Below are 12582 nucleotides of genomic sequence, written 5' to 3' on the forward strand. Positions count from 1 at the left end.
AAAAAAAAACACAACTATTTTATACTTCCACTGCAAAATTTGTGATTATATTACCAATCTAAGAGAGCAGGCTGGAGGACATCAGAGAAAGAAGGAGCTATGGGATTTCTATAAACAAACTGAAGAGGTGAAAAGTACTTTTGGATTGTATAACACACCTTGAAAGGTTTAGTCACCAGCCACAGAATACAGTAACAGGAAAGCTTATATCACAGAATCATAGAATCAGTAAGGTTGGAAGGGACCTCCAGAGATCATCTAGTCCAACCTCCCCGCTCAGCAGGGTCACCTAGAGCATGTTAGACAGGGTTGCATCCAGGTGGGCCTTAAAGATCTCCAGAGAAGGAGACTCCACCACTTCTCTGGCAACCTGTTCCAGTGCTCCGTCACTCTCACAGTGAAGAAATTCCCCCTCATATTCAGGCAGAACTTCCTGTGGTTCAATTCCTGCCCATTGCCTCTTGTCCTGTTGCATGGGACAACTGAAAAGAGTTTGCCCCCATCCCCTTGACACCCTCCCTTCAGGTACTTGTACACATTGATAAGATCCTCCCGCAGTCTTCTCGTACCCAGGCTGAAGAGGCCCAGCTCTCGCAGCTGTTCCTCATAGGGCAGGTGCTCCAGCCCTCTGATCATCTTTGTAGCCCTGTACTGGACTCTCTCCAGTAGCTCATGACTAGCCTACAAACCATATACCCTACTGAAGGAATACTACTACTATGCGACTGTCATGTTCACTTGCAGTAATTAAAGTGATCAGCATTATTCAGTATTTCTCTGTCTACCTGAAATCAAGTCTATGTGCTCCTCCAGTAAAATGGTGGCTCTGTTTCAGGACTGTATGGGACATTGAACTGCATACTGCTAATTGAGATCAAAGTAGACCTAATTCAACATTTTCAGTGTAAGGCACTATTCCTCTACCTAGTACGAGATATCCAAACACCTCGACAATCCAAGCTCAAAAAACAGGTCTGTTAAAGATGCCCAGAGCTTTCAGACAGAGGAGCATGACACCTTGTGCCTCCTCTCTGCACAGGATTCATCTCCTTAAGAGTAAACTGTCAAAACTACATTAAAGTGAAGATCAAACATCTTATGAACTACAGTAACTAGCCAGGCTGGATGAGGAACCAGACTGCATGAAGCTGAAGAGCAGCTGCAGCTTCAGCTGACATGGGTAAGTATATATACACCAAAAAGTTAAAGTCAAGTAAAGATGCTTGTTTTCCTTGAGAGCACACACTCAGCTTCCAGACAAGCTGAGTGCATAAACTGTACACAATTCCACTTTACTAAGGAGTGGGACATAGACATTATCAGTCAAATGGAATAATGACTGTTGGAGTGCACCTTCTCTAAGCGAGACTCTAGAGAAACAGTAAAGCAGTACTGTTTGTTACACAAACTGTTCTTCAGGACACTAGTTGTGGAATTTGAGGTTTCCAAATGCTTACAAGCCTTTATCCAGTAGTATACCATTAATTAATTTGGACTTTGTTAAGCTATCCCAGAATGTTGAGTTCAAGTTCCTGGCACAGACCTATTTGTAAACTGTATTTCTAGAAGTACACAGCCCCAGGAAGATGTACACCTAGGTGATCCGCAGACAAACACAGATTTCATTATATCATTGTGCTCTCACATAAGAAATTGATTTCTAACAGTACAATTCACTAGTGCCACAAAACTAAGTAGAAAAAACACTAAGTCATCTCATCTCCATGTCTGCAATCTTCAGATACAAGAGAAGGGAAGTTCCAGTTTCTCAGCTCCAGCTAGGCTGACACTGCAGACTTCCAAAGGTATTCCCATTGGCTGGAGTGGGCGCTCCAGAATAAGAGGTTTCCACGGCTCATCTTCCCTTAAAAGCCACGTCAGACCTTCATTGTGTATATGCACACGTCACTTTAGAGTGTATTAGCGCAACGCAGGAAAGTTTGTGGAATTTGTAACGAATAGTTTACATCACCTGATTATCAAGGCTCAACATTAACTCCAGTTCTTTAAATATAGAATTAAAAGAAAACATTTATTATATTACTACATACGTAATTACGCTGAGGTAGCATCTAGGCATACTGTTAACTGTAGCATGAGCTAGTAGTTTTCCAGCCTAGAATACAAAATCTGTTTTAAGCAGTCTTCTGCATACTAGTACGGGGTAGAACACATCCTCCATACAATAAATTGCACTATTACATCAATTTCTTGTCTAGTTTAACCTTCCAAGGTTATGGACTTGCCTCTCATACTCCAAGCTCTGCTACAGCCTCTGAGCTTAGCACAGTTCTCTCACGTTCTACTTTTTTTACTCCTAAATGAAGCAGTTACCCAGTTCTAAGTTCAAGCCCTACAGAAATATGGACAGCACTTTACAGTACAATATAGCTCTTCCCAGTTGTAGCAGAACTGCTAAAAAGTCACAGTGGTAACCTTAGCTGTACTGATAAAGAGTGTCAACAAGGGTACAGAGCTCCACTACAGGATAGAAGACTCTGCTCTGACAGAGGTTGGAGCTTGATGTGGGGGTGGACAACCACCACTGACTGCTACTCAGAGCAGTTGATTAAATTCTGCACATGAAGCAAATGAGAAAGGAACACAGGACAGCACAGGACACAAGCTATTAAAGAAAAGAACAGCCCAAACTTTAGGGGAGACTTGGCTATAGATGTTCTCTACAACTAGCAATGAAGACAGGAGGTTCCCCAGTACTGTATAGCCTCAGGTTATCTGTTTAAAGAGATTAAAAAAAAAAAAAAAAAAGAGAGAGAGAGAGAATTAAGTCAACAATAGAGGTTTTACTCCTGTTCAGTCAGCATATTATCTCTCACCAGGAGAGAGAGAGGCTCTGTGTCACAGCCACTAAGACAGCCTGACTTCTTCAGCCACAGCCATTGCTAAGAGGTAAAATATGATCTTAATTACATCCAAAAAATATTAATATCCCTTCACAAGGTTCTTGTCTAGCTGCATGTTGGAGCTTGACCATTCTATATAAGGCTTAAAACAAGCTACCTGTGACTTCTTATGCAAGATATCCTCTCAAGCCTTATGCCTGCAATACAGCGCATTCCCTCAACTAAGAGCTTAAATGGGAGTCCGTCATACAAATTTTCAGTTGTTCAGGCTGCTAAGCTGCCACTTTTAATAGAAGCAGAGATAACATCTGATAAGTTAGATAACATCTAACTTTTTTATCATATCTGGTTTTGTCCAAGGGCAAGGGGCATATTGATTTATTCTCCTAAAGCCCCAGGACTGTTTTATGGGACTTTTCTAACAGAATACACAGAACACTTTCAAGATGATCACATCTACGACTCTTCCACTAATTGCAGTTGATTAGATGCAAGTTCTCCAGTCAAAGTAGCCCTTACAGTTTGAACCCTAGTATTTCTTCACTAGTATATTAGGTACTAGATGCAGCAAATGATTTGTTACATAGGGGCCAAAAAATAAAATTACAACTCCTATTTGAATATTACAGGTTCTGCTAAAAGTCTCCTATATGCAGGAATTAGAAACATTAGAACATTAGAAACAATAGAAACTTTTTAAAAAAATAGTATGAAATTTCTAACAAGTTATCTCCCTTCCAAAACCAATAGTCCTCTAAGCAATAACAAAATGGAAGCTTATTTAATAACACTGATTGTTCTAGGTTAGGCTCTGGCCCCACAGGGCCTAGAGGAGACCTAAAAAAGAAATGGCTTGTAAAACTGCAGTCAAGCTGGCTGTAAGACTTCCCCCAGCTCTGGAGCCTTCTGTGGGCAGACTACATTCTTTCCCTCTTCTCCACAAGAGAGTGGGAAGTACAGCAAAAACTGAAGCTAACACAGGGCTGCAGACCAATTACAGAGGTAATATTTGTAATCAAAGACATCTGCAGAAATATTTATAATTGCATAACAAGTATGTTATCTTTATTTGTTAAGAAAAAAGCAAGCATGTACTCTGAAAGCAAGAATCAGCAGCAAGATTCTGCAAGTTCTAATAGGCATAAGTTATCTCCTACCCTTCCAAAGAAGTTTTGTTAAATATATAATAAGAGGCAGACACACACACACAGAGGGGAGAGGAATTAATTCATAGTTCATTAGCACTTGAAGGATTTTAGAGTTGGATCCAGCCCTTTTCCTCAAAGCTGCTTTACTGTTTTTCTATCTCAAGGTAGAGCAGAACCAATCACCTCTTCACTACAATACACATACATTTTAAGTTGTGTCTCCAGCTGCAGTTTTTTAGTTGAGCACACCTACCCGGGTCATGGGCTCCCTGCCAATACGTAACACCAGCAGGATAACCTATATAAAGTCAAACTAATGCAAAAGGCTGTGTGGAAGATAACATAGGTTAAATAGAAGTCAAGAGTTTGAGAAATATTAATTAAATTTTAATCCTTTTGATTGAATGAGGTCAGGAAGCAGCTAAGTAGTTTTCGCAGCGATCTGTGAGTATCAGTAAGCTACACAGAACCAACTGTGGCCAATGAACTCTGCTTCAGAATGCTTAAAATTGCAGTCATTTTCCATTTAGAAGAAAAGTACATACATTCTCAATCTGTAACTAGCTGCATTTTGACCAATGCTTTTAAGCGACTTTAAAGTTCACCCACTAAGAAAATTATATCCAGAACTCTGCCTAATGAAGCAATAAAACCCATTACTGAAAGCGTTTGAACAATCTTGATCACTTTGTCTTTCATAGCTCTAGAGCTGGCATAGTACATATTCTCAAATTTTACTCTCATTCAGAGTTTTTGTTGTTAAGTCATCTTGTTCTGAACTGAAAAAAAAAAAGGAATAAACACAAGATTCAGCTATTTCCTTCAGATCAGCTGTTTCGTCACACTTGGTAGCAAACTTCGAGCAAGAGCCTAGTTTCAAACAAAACAGACACGTCAACATATTAAACCTTAAAGTCAGTTCAGAAACCTTGTAAATTGTTGATACCAAAGTGCATGGGAAGATCAAGATGGGAGAAAACACTTCTCCCTACACACACACAAAAAAGCCATTTCAGCTTTTGAACCTTATTTGTAGTTTTCATCAAAGCAGAAACTAAATATTTCCCCCTTCATATTGTTAAACGTGACATCTCTCCTCTTTTCCTCCCACTACTTTGTTTTCAGACTAAATCCTCCTCTTTGGTCATTTCCCTTAGCACCCACATATCTTCCCATCAAGACTAAAGACCCCATTTCAAATGTCTGTCTTTTCTCAGAGCTCCAATCAAAAGAGACAGCTACAGCCTGGACTGCCAAAGTTACTGTTTCAGCAGGGCTTCACATCCTCCACAAACAGCAATCTGATACCACAAATGCCTGAGCCACTAGAAAAACAGTTTCTGAACTTTCACAGCTTATAGAGTAGCAGTTTAAGAAATGAAGTCAGTGATTTTCTGTGTCAAGACACTATATAGGACTGTAAACATTCAGAAGCTGGATCACAAGGAACCCAGAGCCTCATGAAACAAGGACAAGGAGAATAACTAGGAGTAACCTCACCTATCACAGCTTGTCACAAAGAGTTAAAAACAGCAGCAACCTGGAGAACTCTTTGAAGCATTCAAGGTTGCTGGACCTTAAAATCGACTCTTTTCAATGGTCATCTTCTTTGCATATTCTAATTCACATATTCTTTTCCATTTCATGTTCCAATTCAACCATTCTTTGTTGTTTTATGGAGACCCCTGATAGCTGACTTAACAGACCTGGTAAGAAGTTTCTGGCTTACTAGATAGACACTAAGACCTGGGGCTTACATCTAGAAGGCTTCATCATAGCATTTTGTGTGTATATCTTTTAAAGGTAAGGACATTCCTTCACTCAACATATGAACTCAGTGATCCAAACTTGTAACAAGAAATGGATCCCCTTTTGGGGAGCAGAGAGCATGCCGCTAAGAGCGGGGGGGGGGGGGGGGGATGCAGAAATAACTCTTCAAAGCTTAAAGATATTAAAGAACCACCACAAAATACCAATTTAAGCAGAGTCATATTGAGAGCAGTCTTTTAATATTCTTCGTGGGTACTCTGACATCAAACTTCCTCCAGCTTGTGATCTATAGCTATGAAGGATATTATTAATCACATGCTGGAACTAGCATTAGTTTGCCACTCCGAAGCAGGGCAGGCAAGAGAAATCAGAGTCTATATATTCCAGCCCTCCCCCCCCCACACCAGCACTTTTTAGAGCCCTGCTACCTCTTATCTTTTGTTCTGTGATATACACACAGGACAAAAACAGGATATCATGTTTTTGCAAGCAGCTGGTCTTCCAGATCCTCCATTTGTGTCCATCTCCCATTGCACAATAACACAACTCTAGAGACAGATCACGCCAATTGGCATATACCAGAAGTTCCAGAAACTGCTTACCATCCTTCATTAGGTGTTCTATGAATCTCTTCTTGACAAGATGAATATCATTACCCAGATCACACTAACTAGGTTTGATTGCCTTCCTTGTTCCCCTAAGCAGTCTCATCTTGAAGCAGATTTTATACATACATTACTAGGCCTTCTGATCAAGAATTTCTCAACTTGTTGTGTCCTTTCCAGGCATTTAAGCGAAACACGTATCTACTTCAGTTGAAATTCACCTCCTATTTTCTAGACAGGCAACACTGTATATAGTCTACAGTAAATTAAGAGAAACCAAATTACACTAACTAACCACCTCAATCTTAACCACAAAAGACTGAAAAAAAAAATCAGGTTGATATTAATACAGTATTATCTGGGACTCAAAATCTACCTTTAGTTGACTCCTGTCAAGGCCAAATCACCATAACCGAGTTCACGCTCAGTTAATTTTTTCTTTTTTTTTTTTTTTTCCTCCTCTCCCTTGCATCAAGTATACATCAACAGGTTAAGCAGGCAATAGCAATTGCTCTGGGCTCTGCTATCAGCAGCAGCAACAGTGCACAATTCAAGAAGCCCAGGGATCCCTAACAAAGACCCCTAACCAGAGTCACGCTAAAAATTTTGTCCTCTCAGGTTCTTGATTAAAGTTTCTGTGACTTATTGTTCTTTGCCAATATTTAGCCTCTCTTCTACTAGCTACTCATAGCTGCATTCCCCCCTAGCCCAAGTAAGTAGTTTGAATTTCAGCTAAGAAGCCATTAGTACAGCTGTGTAGAGACACTGTTCTTGGTGGCAGTAACATCCTCCACCAATCTTCCTGTAATTCATACCTCCAGTCTGGATTTCAAACTAATGGATTTGTTGGCCAAAAAGCTAACTTCTTCCAGCTTGGGATGGAAGAGGCCATTAGTAATACACTGATGCAGTAATCCTCCTCTGTGACATTAGTATCTCAGTGCCCAAGGCACAGTTTGTAAATAAATAAATAAATAAATAAATAATAAATAAAAAAAGAAAGTACTTTTTGGGGAAACAGAACATGGAACACGTCAGCCAGCTACATATTATCACTTGAACTACATATAGATAAGCCAGCCTTTCACAAAGGCCTTCCCCTTTGCCCTTCATTTGTCAAATGTCCAAAGCTTCAGAGTGCTGCACCATCTGTGTATACAGAAGAGTGACAGGTTCTCAGCTTGATCCTGAGAAGCACTCATGGCTATGTTTGCTGTGTGAGTCCTTAGACTGGAGCTTACTTTGACATTTATGGTCTTCAGCTTTTGATCAATACTATGAATGATGCAGACACTGAGAACTTTTGACCTATCAACTTGTTTAAGTTTCAATCCAATCCTTACTAATTATCCAGTTACTTTCCTTATAAGCTTCTGGAAAGCATACCGCAAGTACTTTTTGCTGAGTTCTACTTTAAGGGTCTTGGCAGAAGCCCTCAAAAGCTAGGGGAGGGAGAGGACACAGCCTCATACAGAAAATTGACACAGAAGTACAGGCATGAAGAATATTTTGAAGTTGCATATGATTTTTAGTAAATCAAATACTACCATTGGGCAAGTTACAAAGAAAGCAGCCCATGAATACCTAGAGAAAAAAAACTCAACCAACCAGTAGAACTAGACCCCCAAGAAAAAGAACCAATTTAAGCTTTACAAGTGTTTACTAAAGTGAGCCAAGTATTTAGGCAGATGTTACAGTTTCTTTTAAGATAGAAAGTCTACTTGTAGCTCTTAATGATACTCTGCCTCAACAAGTGACTATGCAATCAGATTGCCAAGAAACAAGGAGCTACTCTTAACTGTATGCCACAGACATTCATTCAACATTGTTCAAGGAAGAAATAGGGTCAAAAAAGCATCAATGGCTTTGTGATTTCTAACTCCATAGAAAGATGGTGACAAGCCAGATGTTTCAGATGTTCAGAACACTTCCAAACCACTGAAAAAAAAAAGGAGAGCTTTATCTTATTGATTTATTTTAAGCACTTGAATACATTCTTTCCTGGCCCACTAGGTTGATATTAGATTCCAAAAAAGACATTTTGCATTCCTTGCATTTTCCAACTTCAGTTTTTAAAATAATAGCATATCCTCTTATTACCATTAAGATGCACAAGATACGTGTTTATTCATATGAGCAATTAAACAACAGTAATTCCTCAAAGTTAGATTTTGTAATATCTCATCAGCTCAAACAAGCTATTTGATATTATTCACTGTACCAGTTAAGTATGTCTGAGGCAAGTGCTCTAACTAGTGGCATGAGCTAAGCACCCAGAGTTGCCATTTAGCATTCTATTTTTGAAAGATGCTTGTAGAATTATTTCCATAGGAGAATTTATTTGTATAGTGACAACACAGAATTCTTGACCTGGACACAGCACAGAAAGAGACCCCGGCCTAATCTAACTGCCTGAGGCATGTAAGTATTTATGTTATCAAAAACAGAGCAAAGATTCACTTCCTCTGCTTCAAATAAGAGGAAGAATAGGCATCAGATAAGCATCAGCTGAATTAGCACCAGGAAAAAATCTAACAGTTTGTACTTACATAGATGAGCCCAGAGTAATACCGATCCTTCAAATTATGCAATACAGAAGCTTCATTTAAACAGGTTAATTCTGCCATGTCTTCCACTTTAGAGAACTTGGGGGGATTCATCTTCTGAATATCATCTTTGTTGACTAGTGCTTTCTTTCCATTCTCTGCCAGTTCAACCAACACTTCATCTCCTTTTTCCTCCTTGATGCTGGCTGCCTCAAAACCATGGCGCTCTGAAGGAATCCACACCAACTTTTTAGCAGTCCAATCAGCCTGGGTGGCAGGGTTGTAGATCACAGCCCTATCCACAAAGAGGTATCTCTCTGGATCTTCTTGTCCAGATCTCTGTGCCATTGTAGGAAGTGAAGGTGTCCACTAACAGTTATCCTGTCAAATTGGGAAGGAAAGAACCAAGAAGTGTTAAATTAAAAAATGAAATATTATTAATTTATCAAAGCTCTACTATTTTCAGTTAAATGGCTTATCACTAATATCTACATCTTCCCTTGGCTGAAGAGGTAATGTTCGTTCCATTTATAGATTAAAATGGAATTTCTACTATACAACTGACAAGCTCAATTTGCAGAATGACCCTTCGAATAAAGGAACTGCTGTACAAAAGTCAAAGCGGCATTTAATTTATAACTTTAGACCCAGAACAGGAAACTTATTAGTTTGAACAGATTCCAATTGTGCACTAACTAGAAGAGACATTGCAAGAAATGTGATAATTGTTAGCATGAAAAAAATATCCATCTTCCGTGCTTAAGAAAGATGTTCAAATTTAACAAAAGCTTGCTAGCATAATGTAATTTCAACTGAACAACAAGGGGGAGGAAGTTAGGGGGGAGGCTGGGCCACCAAAAAACAACAAAATAAACCCTTATGTTCCGTGCATAGTTAACACTAGATAACCAAAACATTTATTAAAAGAAAGAGGAAGAGGGGAAAAAATAAAAGATTTTTAGTTACAGACAAGAGTTTTACACATTTGGGGTTTCTGCAGGCTGTAAAGTCAAATTTTCCATCTATTCCTCCTGAAAACATATTAGACTTAGCACTTTCACTGGCTACTTATATTCTCAGTTTTGAACACTGACACTACCATATTCCAGAAAAGTGTTTCCAGATCTCAAGTTGATCTTGTGGTTCAAGATGTAGCAAGCACTGAAGTCATGATTTTCCAACAGCTTCACAGGTAATTTGCGGGCAGGGGGAACCTGCTGACAAGAGTTCTTGCACACTGATTTTACCTATTTGTTCCTAAAGGGCTAGTGCATCTTTAGCTAATGCTGTCATATCCAGAAGGTCAAGCCAGATATCTGCTGTTGAGGTCTTTAAATATCTTGTTTATTCATTCATTAGATCTTCTCTGATGAAGAATGTTGGATTACCTCATGGAAGAGGCTACCATTTCCTAATATAAAGGTTAGCTTCAAAAGCAAGAAAGATTTCGCAAACTGCGTTTGTCATCTTTCATGCAATAGCACATACACTGATGGAAATCTCACAACACACACACCCTCAGAAGAACATATAATTAAGTACAATAGCTATGTCTCCATCGACAGCATGGAGGTTTGTTATGCTGTCCGACTTCAGTGAGGAGAAAGTATGAAGTCATTGAATCCTTAAGAGGTTTGAGGAGCAGACCATTTACTATAGACTGTTCAATTTAAATCAAGAGATGATGACTCAACACTTAAAGTATTTCAGAAGAGCTTCTATACAAGAAAAATCCACTGAAGCAGAAGGAAAATATTGAGGGGCACTTTAAATAACAGCTGGACTCCACAAAGAAAGAAAAAAAAATATACAAGGAATATTAGCTATTTAACTCAAAAAAAAAAAAAAACACACAAATTTAATATCAGAGCCTTTAACGACAATCCAGCAAGCTAGTAGTCCCTGTTATGTTAGACTGCAACCTAAGTTGCAACAAAGGCCTGCAATACCATCGCTTCCCTCAAGTGCAAATGCATCCCAGGGGTCAAGTCTGCAACGGATACCTGGCTAGCAACAACGTATGAACATACTCATATATGGTAAGCCTGGTTTTCCACACTGATACACAGTGAAACCTAGAGGTCAGGAAAAAAACCTCATACAATGCAGTTAATCAGCATTGTTCCTCAGCAGAATTAAAGGCTGAAGAGGGAAATAAACGCAAGCACTGACTTTGCATTAGTTACTGAAGAACATATCTACTGCTGAGGGATCACAGACAGCTACAGGGTCGTTTTCCCACTTTGCCTGTTAATTCCGCAGAGCACATCACAAAAGACCCTCCACAAAAGCCAAGCAAGTTGCCGCTCACTCCACCCAGGGTCTTCCGTTAACAATGGCGTTTAAATGAAATACTCAGGCGCGCACATTCATCATGCGGGAATCCAGCACTCCCGAATAACCTCGTATGAAGGAAGAGGGGAAGGGGAATCCTACAGATATTCTGCTTTTCTAAACAAAAGGGGACGGGGGAGGAGAGGGAGCAGCGCCCGCAGCAGGGATGGGGAGTGGCATCCCCCAGCGCAGCCCTGCCGCTCTCAAGGACGGCGGCACGCGAAGGCGCCCGCCCGCCGCCGCAGCGGCCCCGCGCCCCGCGCCGCTGCCCGCGGCCTCCTGCGGGGCCGGCCCCGCACGCCCCGCCGCCGCCCGAAGGACAAAAGCGGGGCCGGGGCCGCTGCCCCCCGGCGCGGCGGGGCCCGGCGCCGCCCGCCCGCCTCCCTCCTCACCCCCGCCCGCCCGCCGCGACCCGACCCCGCAACACCCCCCCACCTCCCGCGGCCGAGCGGCGAGATGCGCCGCCGCCGCGCCCGCCCGGAGGCTGCGGGAGCGGCAGAAAATGGCCACCTCTCCCCCGCGGGGCGCCCGGGAGCGGCGCGCGGCGGCGCAGCGGGAGGGGGCGCAGCGGCCCGGCGGCACGAGGGGTCTTTGTGTGCCCGGCCCGGCCCGGCCCGGCCCGGCCCGGCCCCGCCGCGGGGGCCGCCGCCGCCGCCTCACCTGTGTGGCGCCCGGCCGCCGCCGCCGTGCCCGGAGCTCGCGCCGCCCGCCCGGCTCCTCAGCGCTCGCGCCGCTCCGCCCCCCCTCCCGCCGCGCTCCTTTAGCGCCACACCGAGCCCTCCGCCCCCCGCTCGCCGCCGCCAGCCCCGCCCCACCTCCGCCGGCGGCGGCGACGCTCCCACTGGCCGACGCCCACGTCCATCCGGCGCAGCGCGCTCGCTCATTGGCCCGCGGCGCGGCCTCTCTCCCGCCACGGCCATAGCAACCTCCACACGCTACTGTCCAAACCCCGCCTCCCCCCTCTCCCCGCCCCCGCCGCTGCTCATTGGAGGTCTCCTCCCGCCCGTCAGCCCCGAGCGCCCCTCTCAGTGGGCGACCGCCCCGCCGCTCAGGGCGGGCCCCGCCCCGCGCTGCAGCACGCTCGGCGGGGGGCGCGGCGCGTGCCCGGCGCTGCAGCGGGCGGCGCGCGCGGTGCTGCAGCGCGGGGCGCGCGCGCGGCTGCGGCCCGCAGCTCCCCGCGCCGAGGGGGGGGGAGGTGCTCTGTGTGGGCAGCGCTTTGAGTTATCACGGAGCGTGGGCTACGCTCCCGCGTCCCAGGAGACCCCCCAGCCGCTGCTGCAGCAGGCCCAAGGCCCGGCCGGGCTCGCTGCGGCGC

The 12582-nt window shown here is 43.5% G+C and overlaps 1 protein-coding gene across 2 annotated transcripts in view; it reads right to left on the bottom strand.

Moving 5' to 3' along the window:
• The window catches only part of MYH10 (myosin heavy chain 10), a 99290-nt gene extending 87278 nt beyond the window's left edge, over nucleotides 1-12012 (bottom strand). For both annotated transcript variants that reach the window (XM_062591689.1, XM_062591690.1), the window contains exons 1-2: nucleotides 11928-12012; nucleotides 8937-9314 (exon numbers count right to left, since the gene is read on the bottom strand). In XM_062591689.1, the coding sequence (XP_062447673.1) occupies nucleotides 8937-9281 (345 nt within the window). In that variant the 5' untranslated portion in view covers nucleotides 9282-9314; nucleotides 11928-12012. The remainder of the gene's footprint in view (nucleotides 1-8936; nucleotides 9315-11927) is intronic.
• Between the last annotated feature and the right edge of the window lie 570 nt (nucleotides 12013-12582).

Source organism: Rhea pennata, chromosome 19 (genome assembly GCF_028389875.1).
Source record: "Rhea pennata isolate bPtePen1 chromosome 19, bPtePen1.pri, whole genome shotgun sequence".
Classification (NCBI taxonomy): domain Eukaryota; kingdom Metazoa; phylum Chordata; class Aves; order Rheiformes; family Rheidae; genus Rhea; species Rhea pennata.